Source organism: Capsicum annuum, chromosome 6, assembly GCF_002878395.1.
Source record: "Capsicum annuum cultivar UCD-10X-F1 chromosome 6, UCD10Xv1.1, whole genome shotgun sequence".
In the NCBI taxonomy this organism is placed as follows: domain Eukaryota; kingdom Viridiplantae; phylum Streptophyta; class Magnoliopsida; order Solanales; family Solanaceae; genus Capsicum; species Capsicum annuum.
The window spans coordinates 1602673-1618311 of record NC_061116.1 but is presented as its reverse complement, the minus strand read 5'-3'; the positions used below and the strand labels follow the sequence as shown (position 1 = coordinate 1618311).

General features: G+C 35.2%; 1 protein-coding gene across 1 annotated transcript; it reads right to left on the bottom strand.

The window, feature by feature from the left end:
* Positions 1–9017: 9017 nt before the first annotated feature.
* LOC107875190 (auxin-responsive protein IAA16) lies at positions 9018–13716 on the bottom strand. The gene is made up of 5 exons (XM_016721798.2): positions 13433–13716; positions 12653–12876; positions 11727–11850; positions 9551–9612; positions 9018–9279 (listed from the first exon to the last, which is right to left on the bottom strand). The coding sequence occupies exons 1-5, from the start codon at positions 13663–13665 to the stop codon at positions 9242–9244; spliced, it is 681 nt and encodes a 226-aa protein (XP_016577284.2). The 5' UTR covers positions 13666–13716; the 3' UTR covers positions 9018–9241.
* Positions 13717–15639: the final 1923 nt, after the last annotated feature.

The following is a 15639-nucleotide window of genomic DNA, read 5'->3' as shown; positions in this document are numbered from 1 at the left end:
CCCTTCTCTAGATCCTGCGCATAGCGAGAGCTTTAGTGTACCAAGCTAACTTTTTTTTATTACGTTGACTCATTTGACTTCTCTTTTGTTTAGTCATCTAGTGTTCGAAATTCACTTATTAAAATTATTCGGTTTCATGTGCAGTAGAATTTATATTATAGGGTTTTATGGCTTCTAATAAAAGAAAATTAATTCTGAACGCTGGAATTTGAGATCTTTAATCTAGTGGGATTAAAATATTTTATTTATGCTAATTTTATAATTCTTTTGTACATATATACATAATTTGATCCAAAATTATTAGGTTGTCTTTGCAAAACAAAACATGTTCCAACTTATATGATATAGTTTGACTCGACCAATAGTTTAGGTGCAGCCATGCAGAGTAAATAAACATAGCCAAGTTTGGGGTGAGCAATTCATGTATCACTTGAGTAGTACAAGCTATGTTGCTCGGACTCGTCGAAAATGTCAACAGATGCATGCTAGATCCTTCAAAGTAGTGCCTTTTATTTTATGATCCAATCTATATAGGTGCACCAATACTTTAGAAAATCCAAGCAACATACTACTCTTCAGAAGTGTGAACGAGTACGTGTCGGATCCTCCAAAAGTAGTGTCTTTTGGAATGAACCGACATGGATGCACCAATACTTTTGAAGAGTACGAGCAACATATACTCTTCAAAAATGTTATCAGTTGTGTGCCGGATCATCTAAAATTAGTGCCTTTTTGGATGAACCGATTCCGGGTGCACCAATACTTTTGAAGAGCACGAGCAACATAGACTCTTCAAAAATGTCATTAGGTGCATGCCGAATCCTACAAAAGTAGTGCCTTTTGGAATGAACTGACACGGGTGCACCTATACTTTTGAAGAGTCCAAGCAACATACTCTTCCAAAACGTCATCAGGTACGTGCTGAATCCTCCAAAATTAGTCTTTTTGGATGAATCGACACAGGTGCACCTATACTTTTGAAGAGTCCAAGCAACATAGACTCTTCAAAACTGTCAACAGGTGTGTGTCGAATGTGCCAAAATTAAAGTAGTATCTTTTTGGAAGATCCAACGCCAATACTTCTGAAGAGTTCGAGCAACATAGCACACTAGACAGAGCCTAGGTAACTCATCAAAAGTGGGAAGTTGCCTACTAGTCTTGGCATTCACCTAATTCAAAATGACAGTAAACCTTAAAGCCAAGTTCCTATTTAGTTCAATATTATCCTTTTGATTTCTGCGTTATGCAGGCCAACTTTTGCACACCTCGACTAATCACATCTCGCATAGGTAATTCTGCACAGCAAGGTTTTAGAGGTAGGCTCACACCAAGAGTTGTAGCGCGAATCCAAACTTGAGATGTCACAGGTTGTTACTCCTACGACTCAACCACTCGCGGATTTATTCCATTCAAGTTTATTAACAACTCGATGTAGTCAACACCGTCTGTATATATTATCCTTTTGATATCAGCGTTGAACAGGCCAACTTATGCACACCTCGAGTAGTCACATCTCGCTTTTGGTAAGTCTGCACACCAAGATGTTGGAGGTAGGCTCACACCAAGAGTCGTAGCGCAAATTCAAACTTGAGACGTCGCAGATTGTTACTCCTATGACTCAACTACTTGATGAAGTCAACACTGTCTGTATATATTATCCTTTTGATGTCAGTGTTGCACAAGCTAACTTGTGCACACCTCGAGTAATCACATCTCGCAAAGGTAATTCTCCACAGCAAGGTTTTGGAGGTAGGCTCACACCAAGAGTCGTAGCGCGAATTCAAACTTGAGATGTCACAAGTTGTTACTCCTACGACTCAACTACTCGCGGACTTATATTCCATTGAAGTTTCTTAACACAATGCAGTCAACACTGTCTGTATATGTTATCCTTTTGATGTCAGCATTGTACAGGCCAACTTATGCACACCTCGAGTAATCACATCTCGCATAGGTAATTCTCCACAATAAGGTTTTACAGGTAGGCTCACACCAAGAGTTGTAGCGCGAATTCAAATTCAAACTTGAGATGTCACAGGTTGTTAACTCCTATGTACTCGTACTCAATGGCGGAGTAAGGATTTTCATTTGCGGGGTTCAAAAGTGCACACACGAACTAGCCAAATGAGGTTCAGCATCTACTATATATTAGGAAAGACACAAAGTAGTCACTATAACCTGTCACTTCTATTTTTCTTTTTTATTTGATAAGTTGCTCAGACTCTTCAAAGATGTCATCAGGCGAGTGTAGGATCCTTCAAAATAGTGTATTTCTGAAGAATCTGACACGAGTGTGGCAACAATTCTGGAGGTCCAAGCAACTTAGCGTATTTGTATTCGGAGAAATCGGGCATGCCATCCTATAGCTACCCAAACAGAAACTATCACCAAATTGCAAAACTGGAGAAGAAGAAATTGTGCATCACTCTCACAACTTTTCACTCCAACAAGGCCATAAAACATTACACCCCCCGTCTCAATTTACGTGACACTTTTTCCTTTTTAATCGGACTCAGAAACACCGACACATAAAGCATTTCTTTTTATCAAAGACTTGCTTAAGCTCTAAAACGAGGCTCAAAATGTGTTGTGTTTCGCCTCGCTTAATGTGCGCTTCAATGTCGTCATCAATTTTCTAAGGCATACTTTTCCTTGGGGTTGAGCCTCTTCTGAAGAGGCGACACTAAACAACAGATATTTCACTTTATCGTAATTTTTGTTTCAGTTTCTTCATTCATATATTTGTCGTTCATGCTTATATTGTTAATCTTGGACCAAACATACATATATATTTGTATTTTTTTTTTCTCCCTTTGTGCTTCCCATGTTTGATTCGCATTTTGCGCTTAAACCCCCTACGAACCTTGGAGTCTTTTTGCGCTTTTCGCTTTTGATAACTATGTGGTCTTCACAGTCTACTAATGAGAACCAAATTGAATTAGACCTCCTTCCACAAAACAACCCAAGGATTTCCACAAATCAACTTTGCCTTCTTGTTGTTCAGCGTCATTGTCAGTTCCTTTGTCTGGTGTGGGATTACTAGAAGGCTCGCCCTGACGGTGCACCCTCTTGGCGCTTCCCTGAGTAGATCGAAGGATACATTCGGTCATCTTCGCATGATCCACCACACTCTGAAATGACGCCCCTGACACTACCATCTGGGTTGTAGCCAACTGAAACGTAGCATCCAATCCCTTCACGAACTTCTGACTCTTCTCAGACTCGGTGACAATACTGGCAATAGAATATCTGGACAAGTCATGAAAACGTGCCTCATACGCGACGATAGTCATTAAGCCCCGCTCCAAGTGATCAAACTAGTCTCTCATCTGATCCCTCAACCTGTAGGGCACAAACCTATCCAAAGAGGGTTCAACAAACTGATTCCAAGTCATCTCTGGTGGGGTCTGCAACTAACAAGTGGCCTCCACCAGTCCCTGGCTACATCTCTCAACTGATAGGTAGTGTAAGCAACTCCATGTGACTCGAGCGATCCAAGGTAATACAACTTCTCCCGGCAATCAATCAAGAACTCGTAGGCATCCTCGCCCACAGCACCACTGAACTTGGGTGAATCCAAGGATTAGTTGTTAAACTGTTCCTCTTTCCAGTGGTTGAGAACAGACTAGTTCCAGTACGCAATGCCAGAAGCACTTTCATTCGCTACTTCAGTAACAATAGATGAAGCAGAACAAGCCAAGTCCTACGAATTCACGGAGTGTCCTTAAGGAAATAATTCCTCTCAGGATAAAATGGCTTCACAACCAGAATGTAGCGGTAGCTCAAACTTTCTAGTTTTCTTCAAACTCACTCAACGGGAGATGATTACACAGAGTTTTTTGTAGCAAGAGAATATTTTTCTTATGCAGAATTTTTTTTTTTCATACTAAACCTGTGGAAAAAATGCAGATTTATATAGCCATAAAGTGCCCCTTCCGAAAGGTGTCAATGGTTCATCCGAAAAGGTGTATCTTTTGGAAGAGTCATGTCTGTTCATTCAAAAGATTGTGTCTTTTTTCTGAACAGACACAGCTATCCGAACAGTCACTTCTTTTTCAAAACAATGTGTCTTTTCCTCAAAAGATTGTGCCCCTCCATTTTTCATTCACACCAATCGAAACCAACAGAAAACTCAAGTTGCTCAACAGATTCTCAGCTCATTCAGTACTGTATCTAAGTTCTTAATATAGGATGTTCTTGCTAATTCTGCCTTGGTTGAGAATCATGATATATAGTTAAGTTTCCAAGTTTCATGTTCTACAGAATTACCTGCATAAGGTCTAAAGGAATATCTTTGCTCTTACATCTTCCAGTTCCAGATTATGATCAGGCCTGGAAAAATCAAACTTGAAAAGAAACAGGAAAGACCAAACATTTTCAGAAAATTACATTTATGGAGGAGTGCTTTGTGTGTAGTTGTGCTAGTCATATAGCGTTATGCATGTGTCTTGTAGTTTCTTGTTTGTGATGGTTTGATGTTGTTGGTGATTTCGGATAGATAGTTTATAGTATTAATCTATGGGTGTCTTGTTTCTTGTATCATTTTGTTGTGTGTTTTTATGTTTTGTGTTTGTTATATCGGTGTTTGTCCTAAGCCGGGGGTCTATCGGAAACAATTTTTCTACTTCATCTGAGGAAGTGGTATGGAGAACGTACATTTTACCCTCCCCAGGACTCATTTTGTGGAAATACACTGGATGTGTTGTTGCACATTTATGGAATAAAAGGCCAGTCCGGTGCATTAAAGCTCCCGCTATTCGAAGGGTCCGAGGAAGGGTCCGACCACAAGGGTGTATTGTATGCAGCCTTACCTTACATTCCTGTGAGATTGTTTCAAAGGCTTGATCAACTCGTGACCTCCTAGTCATGGCAACAACTTTACCAGTTACTCTAAGTCTTCCTTACCTTGAGAGGTAGAGAGGTTGTTTTCGATAGACCCTCGACTCAAAGAGAAACATATCAAAGAAGATCGAGAAAAGAAATAATCGGAAGTCAACCAGAGATGTTGCTTCTAAGAAGTAATAAAACACTCTTGATTTGAGAAAATGGACAACTATGCATGGAGTATAACAAAGGTAATATAGGATGCATTCAGTGTATCTAAGTTACTACTATAGGATGTTCTTGCTAATTCTGCCTTGTTAGCTTTCTCAATGGAAAACGAAATTTAATTTGATCCTCTACCCTTCACGAACTTCCGAATCTTCTCAGACTGGATATACTGGCCGTAGAATATCTGGACAAGGCATGGAAGCGTGCCTTATTGGTGTTGAAAGATCAAGCCTGGAAAAATCAAACTTAACAAGAAACAGGAAACAACAAACAAACAATGTCATGAAATCTCCTAACATTTATCGAACGACAGAAGAAATATAGTAACGCGTATTGATAGATACAGACAATGTAGCGAATGAAGAATCGAGTTGAGCTAGGTGAGTTAAATGGCGAAAGCGATCCATTCAGAAGGAGATAAACCTAGGGTGCATCGCGGATGTTGCTAACTAGATGTTGAAAGAACCTTTTTTTGTTAGTGTAAACTTGAAAATGTAAATAGACAATGACGACAACAACAACAACATGTCCAGCCTATTCCCACATAGTGGGGTCTGCCGGTCTGGGGAGGGGTAAAGTGTACGCAGACCAGACCACTACCTCAGTGAAGTAGAGAGGCTGTTCCGGATAGAACCTGAGAGGTAGAAAGGTTGTTTTCGATGTAGAGAGATTGTTTTCGAACTCAGACTGCAACAACCACCCTTTTATCTCTACTCAACTTGGATCCCGAGCAAATCTATTGTTGGGCTGTCTAATTACTGGGCCTCTTTGTGGTTTAGCTTTAGGCCCAACAACTTGGCCAGCTTATGGGCTATTCGGGTTCACAACGAGTGTATTTTCATTTTCTTTTTCTTATATTGGAGATTACAAACTGGAGAATTGAACCTCACCAATAAAGTAGAAGTTCAGGTAGTCAACCAACTAAAGCTACTGAGTTTTTCCTCGATAAAAACACCTTTCGTTATGTTTTTGGCTTTAAAGTTATACCATTTTGAATAATTTTGAGAGCAAAATTGACTTTTTCTCCTTATTATGGAATAACGATTAGTAAAAAAAATGGTTTTAAATTAAACTATTGTGCTAGTTCGTCATCTGAGATAGTAACATGGTCTGTGTACATTCTACCTAGAGGCGGAGCCAGGATTTCACCGAAGGAGGTTCCATATTCAAAGAAAACTTAGGATTTCAACTAAGGGGGTTCCTTCAAAGAAAACTTAGTCGAATGGGGTTCAACACCTACTATAACCACATAAAAAATAATTTTAATATATATAAATAGTATATTTTTCCGTCGAAAGAGGTTCGGCCGAACCCCCGAACAGAAGGCTGGCTCCGCCCCGGATACTACCCTCTTCAGATTTCATTTTTCGAAAATACACTGGGTATGTTGTTGTATGGTTAGATGGTATCTCATAAGAAAAACTTATTATATAACACAAATTAACTAACATGAGATACAATGTACATAACAAGAACATAAAAAGACTCGTGTAAATTTTTATTTAAAGCACATTTATGGAGTCAAAAAGTGCTATTTTCGCTAATTGACTAGTTTAGATAATGAAAAATTTACCTTGATTAATGTGTAACAAAACAAATAACCTAAAATAGTAACATATCTTTATTTCCTTGTTTAAATGACATTGTAACTTGTAAGTTACGCTAGTAAACCGTTTGTTTTGGACAACCAAACTTTTTAAGGCCTCAAAAAATTTTAATCGTGAATTTTATGATTTTAACTTCATTTGAGATAACAGTGAAGATTATAAAATAAGTAAATAACAATGGAAATGTTCCCTTGTTAGTTGTCAAATTTTCATCACCGATTTCCTCTTCTTTTTTTTCCCTGGATTTGCTACACTTGAGTCGAGGGTAGGGCTGGGCATTCGGTTTGATAGTATAATATCGGTTCGGTTTTTCGATTTTTGGATTAATAAAAATGACAACAGTAACCAAACCAAAATAAATTCGGTTTGGCTCGGTTTCTATAAATTCGGTTCGGTTATTTCGGTTTTGAAGATTAAAGTAGTGAACCTCTCTTTGTAATGACTGAACATTTAAAATTAATGATTTTTTTTTTAAAATTCAAGCCTATTTTTCATTTCCCATATATAAATAACTCAGCATGGATAGAACTAAATGATATATAACCATGAGTTTAACATACTATATAACTTCATTATGCATAAGTTTGCATAAACAGTCGGAACTCGGAAGAATGGTCGCTGCCGGAAAGACCACAGTCAGCACTGTGGGCTGCAGCCCACAATGGTCATCTGGTCGCCGGCTCTGGTGTTGTTGTACAGACGACAATCTCGCCGGTGGTCTATGGTTCGATTGATTGTTCGACTATTGGACTGATGTATGTTGTTAGTTGTATGTGGCGTGCTATTACTTATTAGTTATTAGGGTTATTATTATATATGTATATTATATTATATTATTATATATTAAATACTATATATATGTAATAAAATATATATATTATTAATTATTTATAAAATTTCGGTTAATCAGTGTATCTGAATTATTTTTTTGAAAAACCAAAAACCAAACCATTTAACCGAATTTCAAAAATTGAAAACCAAAACCGATTCGAAAATAGCCAAGGGTCTTCCGAAAACAACCTCTCTACCTTCCTAAGACAGTGGTAAGATCTGCATACATTTTATCTTCCTCAGAGCCCAGACCTCACTTATGAAATTTTACAGGATATGTTGTTGTTGTAAATATATGTATAAAGAAATAAAGAAAGAAAGCTATCAAATTTTTATCGAAAACATTTTAGAACTTTGAATTAAACAACTCAAACGTCATACTAATAAATAAAGTTTTTACTACAACATCCAAATTGATGTATTGCAAACAAATTGTAACATCTTATTAACTAAATTTAATTCTTATTTTTATAAATAATAATGTTACTATGTGAAGTTAGTTATAGACAAGAATTAAAAAGGTAACTCTAAATTATTAGGAGTACAATATTAATTTAATATGTATGTGTATATATTTAGTACCTTTTATTAAATTTGGTTTTAAGTCACTAATTTTATTGAAACGAGACCTTTTTAGTCAAACAAAGTGCGGATTGTTGTTGGGCTTGTATGGATAATAGCACAATAGCCGTCATTGATTCCAGAAGCAAAAACGTAAATTGATCCCACTGTCAAAACAACAATTACTTGATTGCATTTTTGTCCAATTCCCAAATACAAAGTAAAAAGGAAAGACAAAAGGCTTACTTCTAAAGATGTTCTCAGATGACATACAAATTTGCTAAGTTTAACGGGACAATTAAAGAAAAGGTTTATCGCACACCTCAAGATGTAGTAGTGTGGATTGATGAACATATTACCTTGTACCTTATATTTACAAACCTTATAATTACAAGCACAAGTTACAGAGAAAGTCGTAAACATGTACTATCAAAGTCTACCCTAGTTTTAGTGTACAAAAAATTTCGAAATAAAAATATCATGTAAAGAAAGAGAAAAATAACGATTATAATTTATAAGATATCTATATAATATCAAATTCATTCTCGACTATCATATCTCTAAATCTTGTTTTTGGGTGACAAAAATTAAGCACATACGCACATGCATGCACATATTTTCTCTTTATAATTATGTAAATGTTTAACAAATAAGAGATAATTTGCTATTTTATACCTATTTTACCCTCATTATTATTAAGCACTAATCATTTTCAATTCATTTTCTAATTGCATGTAGATGACTTATAATAAAATTACCATAAGCAAATAAACATTAAGAGAGGGAGAGTACATATTCTGATGGGGACATGAATATGAAAAATAGATAATTGACTCAGGATCTATCGGAAACAACCTCTCTGTTTCATCTAAGTATGGTATGAATTACGTACACTTACCCTCCCCAGACCCCACTTGATAGGTATATACTGGGTATGTTGTTGTTGTGGACAAAGACAACAAGGCATTATAAGTAACAACCTTACACTAAATTATAGGACAAACTTTATAATAATAAGTTCAGTATTAAGCAAGAAATATTTAAGCTCTAGATAAATTAATGAATACATACAAGCACTTCATTATATAGTATTAACATTACATAGCACACTATTAGCTTGATTTCTCCAATCAAGATAGTGGGATATTTGTATCGATTAGCATGAAATACACGTGCAACACAGCAATAATTCAACTTCTATTCTTGCATTTCTCCATAGCTTTAGGTGCTGAAATTCAAACATCAATAATTCAATATTCTAGTCGATATACTAAGAATGTGTTTGGTACGAAGAAAAAAAGCGATTTCTTTTAGTTATTTTTTGGTGTTTGAGCATTTATATGTAATTTAGGAAACAACATGGAGGATGATGAAATTGATGCTACTTAAAAAAATTTATTTTTTGAGAGAAAATATTTTGACCGACAAATATGAAAAATATTTTTCAGAAAATATTTTCCTCCATACCATAAGTAAGTAGTAGGAATTAAATTTCATACCTAGTCCAATTGCTTCTATTCCTTTCATGATGCGCAAGCGCTTGCAAGAATCAACAAACATCCTGTCCATTTGAGGAAATAATGTTAGTATTAATAAGGTGAAAATTAATCCAAGGCATAAGTATAGTGTGATCATGATGATGGAGGGCGAACCGATGAGGATAGTCACAGAAAGACTGACAGATTTTTAGGTTTGACAAGTTTTTTTAAGAAGATGTATAGTAAGTATAGTGTGATCATGATAATGGAGGGCGGGCTGATAATGATGAGTCACAGGAAAACTGTAAGATTTAGGTTTGACCAGTTTTTTAAGAAGACATATAATAAGTGTAGTGTGATCATGATGATGGAAGACAGGCTGATGAGGATGGTCATAGAAGAACTAGCAGATTTTTAGGTTTGACAAGTTTTTTAAGAAGACGTATAATAAGTATAGTGCAATCATGATGATGGAGGGCGGGCTGATGAGAATGGTCATAGAAGAACTAGCAGATTTTTAGGTTTGAAAAGTTTTTTAAGAAGACGTATAATAAGTATAGTGCAATCATGATGATGGAGGGCGGGCTGATGAGAATGGTCATAGAAGAACTAGCGGATTTTTAGGTTTGACAAGTTTTTTAAGAAGAGACGCATAATAAGTATAGTGCAATCATGATGATGGAGGGCGGGCTGATGAGAATGGTCATAGAAGAACTAGCGGATTTTTAGGTTTGAGAAGTTTTTTAAGAAGAGACGCATAATAAGTATAGTGTAATCATGATGATGGAGATCAGGCTGATGAGGACAAGTCACAGAAAGACAGCCAGATTTTTAGGTTTGACAAGCTTTTTAAGAAGAGGTATAATAAGTATAGTATGATCATGATGATGGAGGGCGGACTGATGAAGATGAGTCACAAAAGGACTGGCAGATTTTTAGGTTTGACAGGTTTTGTAAGAAGACGTATAATAAGTAAAGTGTGATCATGATGATGGAGGGCGGGCTGATGAAGATGAGTCACAGAACGACTGACAAATTTTTAGGTTTGGTAAGTCTTTTAAGAATACCTACACATGATACTTTAAGAGAATTCAACGTCGGAATTAATGAGAGAGAACATGAAGAGTTGCATAATACAAGTTGACGTAATGTCTTGTTTCTTATATTATCTATTGGTGTGTAATTTGCTGTTTGTTGTTCTATCTTTTCTATTATTGTTATTTATCGTGAGTGGGGGTCTATAAAAAATAGTCTCTCTACTTTGTTTGAGATAGTGGTTTAGACTGCATATATTATACCTTCTCCAGACCCCACTTTATCTAAATAAGCTGAATATATTGTTGTTGTATGGTATGCACATATTTTACTTGACAGAGGATATCGTCCAAGGTGACAAATCTGTAAGGCTTGTTAGGTTAAAGCGAACAATACGAATCTTTAAAGCAAGGTTAGGGACAAATACGATATTAAAGTCAGGTCTCTCTCTTCTTAAGGTGAAAGGGCAAACCTCAGCAAAGGACGATGAGTTCGTAAAGGAGGTGTATATAATGCCCATGACGGAAGGCCAAACTTCTAAGCTGACAAGCATCTAAAGAAAGGGCGTACATGACATCTTAACCGAATCCCATATCGGAAGGAAGATAAAAACTGAAGAGCTTTATAATTAAATCAGATTATTAATGTCTTTACCATGTCATCAATTAATGCCTACCATAAAATTTATGTTTATTTACTTTATAAATGACTTTCGAAAACAATCTCTTTACCTTTAGGGGTAGTGATAAGGTCTACATACATTTTATCATTGACAGATCCAACATTTAAGGGTTGTGGGTGTTCGGGAGGTTCAAACACACATATTAACTCCCAGAGCTTTAAGATTCCGCCTGAAATCAAAGCATCCAGCTATCTTCTCGGTTTCATGGGTGTTTTTTTCCATCTTGTACCAATTTTTGTACAATTCTTATATAATTATACCTATTCTAGTCAGGTTTAACGAATGCCAAAGCATTATATGTTTGAACTTAGGTCCACCCCTGCATTATTCTATCCTCTCCACACCTCACTTGTGAAATTTTTCACTTCATATTATTGTTGTTGTACTTTCCAAATAACTTAATTAGAAATTATGGTTTTTTTCCTCAATAAGTAAATATAATTTATAAAAATATATGTAGTTGAGGTGTTAAAGTCTTACCCCCAAGGGACATCTCCAACAAGCATCCAATCACCATCTTTGTCTTGATAGGTAGAAACATAATCAGAACTATTCAAAAGGTCCATCAATTTCCTCTCATTCATGAAATCTTTCATTCCTTGGACTGTTGATAAAACATATACATACAAATTATAATATATATTTGAAAATAGAATTTAACTTATATACACTAAAATAATAAATATAGTTTATATGCTCTATATAATAGATGTAATTGGCATTATTGTGTTAGTTAGCATATAGAAGTTCAGCCTTATAGGGGTGGAGCTAGAGTATCAGGTACGAATTTGTCAGACAGTAGTTTTAGCAAAGCTCGATATTTGTGTTTAAAAAAATTCATTTAATATGCATAGATAATTTATTCAGAACCTGAGTAGAGTTAATTAGAGGTCGAGATATGGGTTTGGCTGAATCTAGTAACCTTGGTTCAAATATTGTATTTTTCTGAAAAATAATCATTTAATATATAAAAATTATTAGTTTAGAATCCAAAATATAATTAAGGTCAGAGACCGACCTATAGTCAAACTTTTGGTACTTCGACACCCATTAAACTCGACGCAAACTAGGTATAATTATATAAAAATGTATAAATCTGGTATAAGATTTAGAAAAGTACCCAGAAGCCAAAAAATAACTGGGTGCTTTAGTTTCCAGGCAGAACCGTAAAGCTTTAAATGTTAATATATGTGTTTGAACCTTCCGTTCACCCACGATCCCTAAATACTAAGTCCACCACTGATTAAGATTTATTAGAATATATAAAATTCAAATCCCGACTCCGGTTCTGCGACTAAATTGAACGTTGTAATTGAGTTACCTTTTCCTAAAGTTCAGAATCAATAAACTCAAAATTCTAATCCGCTGACGATAAGTTGAATTCAAAGAAAATATAGGTCACATACCAATAGTGAAGGAACTAAACATCTTGGCTAAGGCATCAAACAATTCTTGATAACTTTTGTACATGTTTAAGTCCACTTTTCTAAGGTAAGGTGCACCATCCATGCTGACCTTCACTAAAACACCATTGCCAATTTTGTCATTCTCTTGATGTCCAATAATCTTTTGAGAAATCAAAATATTCTTCCTTGAGGATCTTACTGGTGGCCAACCCACAACTTGTGTCCTGATCATCATTTGAATATGTGAAATCAAAGAAGTTATATATAGGGAAAAGAGTCAGAAATATAACTAAACTTTTGCGAAATTTGTTGTAACACGCCTGAACTTTGCAGGGATCCTATGACCCCCTCAACTATTTATTATCGTATTTCTGTGGCATATATTTGTCCAGCTGGACCACTTCAGACCCTCACACGCTCAGCGTGCGTGTATTCACATAGTGGTCCAGCTAGACAAATATATGCCACAAAATACAAGAATAAGCAGTCGAGGGGGGTCATATCACCTCCGCAAAATTAAGGCGTGTTACAGCAAATTTCTCCAAAGTTTAAATATATTTCGAAGCTAGTTTTCTTGTAGAGCATGAGCGGAGCCACCTTAGGCGAAGGGTGATCCAATGCATGTACACCTATTAGCTATTATAACTGTATATTTAACTTAGCACAACTTTAACACAAACTCAGAATAAAGAAGATCAGATTAGCACACCCTTCGCCAAATTTCTGGCTTCGCAGGTAGAGAATAAGTAGAAGAAGATAAAATTAATTAAAGAAACATACTTGGCAACTTGGGTTTTGAGTGATGAATTATTCTTGAATTCCAGCTGAGTATTCTTGTTGTTAATATCATGAGAAGAAATGTTGAGTTTCAAATCAACAAAGCCTCTTTTTCCATTAACATTAGTAGTATCATTATCATGATGAACTTTTTTTCTTCCACAAGACAACCCTAACCTTAGTTCTGTCTCCTCAAAATCCAACTTATTAATAGTATTTTCTTCTTCCCCTACCATTTTTGTTAATCTTTTGAGAGTTTTGGGTTTGAGAGAGAGAAGTGAAAGTTAAAAATGTATATATATATATATATAGCAACTAGTTTGGACTTGGTAGAGCTTAAATTTTTAATTTAACCCCCCCCCCCCTTCCGCCCCCACCCCCAAAAAAAAATTATAGTTCGGTTTTACTTGTCACAATTTAAATTGACACGCCTATTAAGAAAAATAATTAATAACATGACTATTTTACCACAATTTAAGCTTATTAAATGATGTTTACATTTTGTTTTGAAATTAATTTGGAGAAAAACAATTAATTCTAGGGGTAAAATAGGAAAAATTTTGTCTTTTCTTGATATATTCAAAATGATAAGTAAAAGTAGAAATTCAATTTGAAAATTAGTGACAAATAAAGCGAACAGAGGGAGTATAACAGTGTTTGACTGAGCACGAAATTAGAGGTGGACTCAGGGGTCGGGGCACAAGGACTATCTATGTAGGTGAAAATATATATTTTATGTAGGTTTAGTTGATGTTGAATCCCGTTGACTTTTTATATATATTTATTTCTTTATTTTAAGTAATCACCTTAGTGAAAATAGAGGCTCCCCACTGCATGAAATTCAAAAATCAGGAAGAGACTTTTATTACATAGAAAAATGTATGGCAAAATCACTTAACTTCATATGGTTGAAGGGTAAAATTGGTTATTTTTCTTTACTTTGGAGAAATTATTAATTAGTAGGAAGAGTATTTTTAATCTATTTAGCTAGTTGAAGGATATTTTTGAGTTAATTATTTAATGCCGTGGATATTCTTGAGCCAAAAATATAAATATAATAGAGGATAAAGTTAACCCTATTTCAAACAATTCAAAGGTATATTTTATCTATAAATTAAATTTAATGAAAAATAAAAATATGTCATATAAAATAAAGAGATAAGCATCCAATATCCTCTCAAATTATGTCCAAAGTTGCGACGACATACTCTAACTTCACATGGGTTCTATTACCCTTCTAAACTCAATTTTAGCATGTTTTTATCACCCTTTTGTGCTAACATAACAACTTTATTACATAAAAATGAAACTCACGTCAAATGTGTCACGTCAGCTAAAAAGTGTCACATCAGCTAAAAAAAAGTGACAAAAATACGCTAAAATTAAGTTCATGAGATAATAGAACCCCTGTAAAAGTAAAGTGTGTCGTAATAAATTTAATCATAGTTCAAAATTACTAGATGCTTTCCTCTAAAATAAACCAAAAAAAACTTTAAGAAAGGACTTCTCATTTTCAAACTCTAGAAAATCCCAAAATAAAAAGTTTTACCACCTAGGTAGTGACTAGCAAAAGAAAAAACAAACAAACTAGATATTCAATAGAAAAATAGAAGGAGACATGTAGATACAATTAAATGAAATGGGGAAGGGTATGTTTGGGCTAAAAAGAGTGTAATAGTACTATCAATATGGCAAATTAAAGGTTGTGGGGAATGGGTTGTTTTTGTCTTCACTTTGATAAATGATGTGTTGACACTTGTTATAGTTGAGGAGGTGGAATTTTTTCTATCTTGTTGGGTTATAGTTTGATCTTATCAAGTGTTTTGAGTCATCCTCTCATGCATTGCATTTCCTTTTTTATTCATACTGATGTTTAGATGTATTAAAGCTTTCGAATCTATTATATGCATGCAGTCTTTGTCAGAGATTGTTTTCACAGCTTGAACTGATCATGACGTCCTTCTCATGCATTGCATTTCCTTTTGTATTCATATATGATTGAGTGTTTATAAGTGATAATTGAATGTACTAAAACTTTCGTTGTGCAAGACTTTCGGAGAAGGGATCGGACTATAAGGGTATATTGTACGCATGCAGTCTTACCTCGTATTTCTGTCAGAGATTGTTTTCACAGCTTGAACTGAACATGACCTCCTAATCACATGGCAGCGACACTCCGTGTATGGAGTGTTTATATCTAGATCGAACTA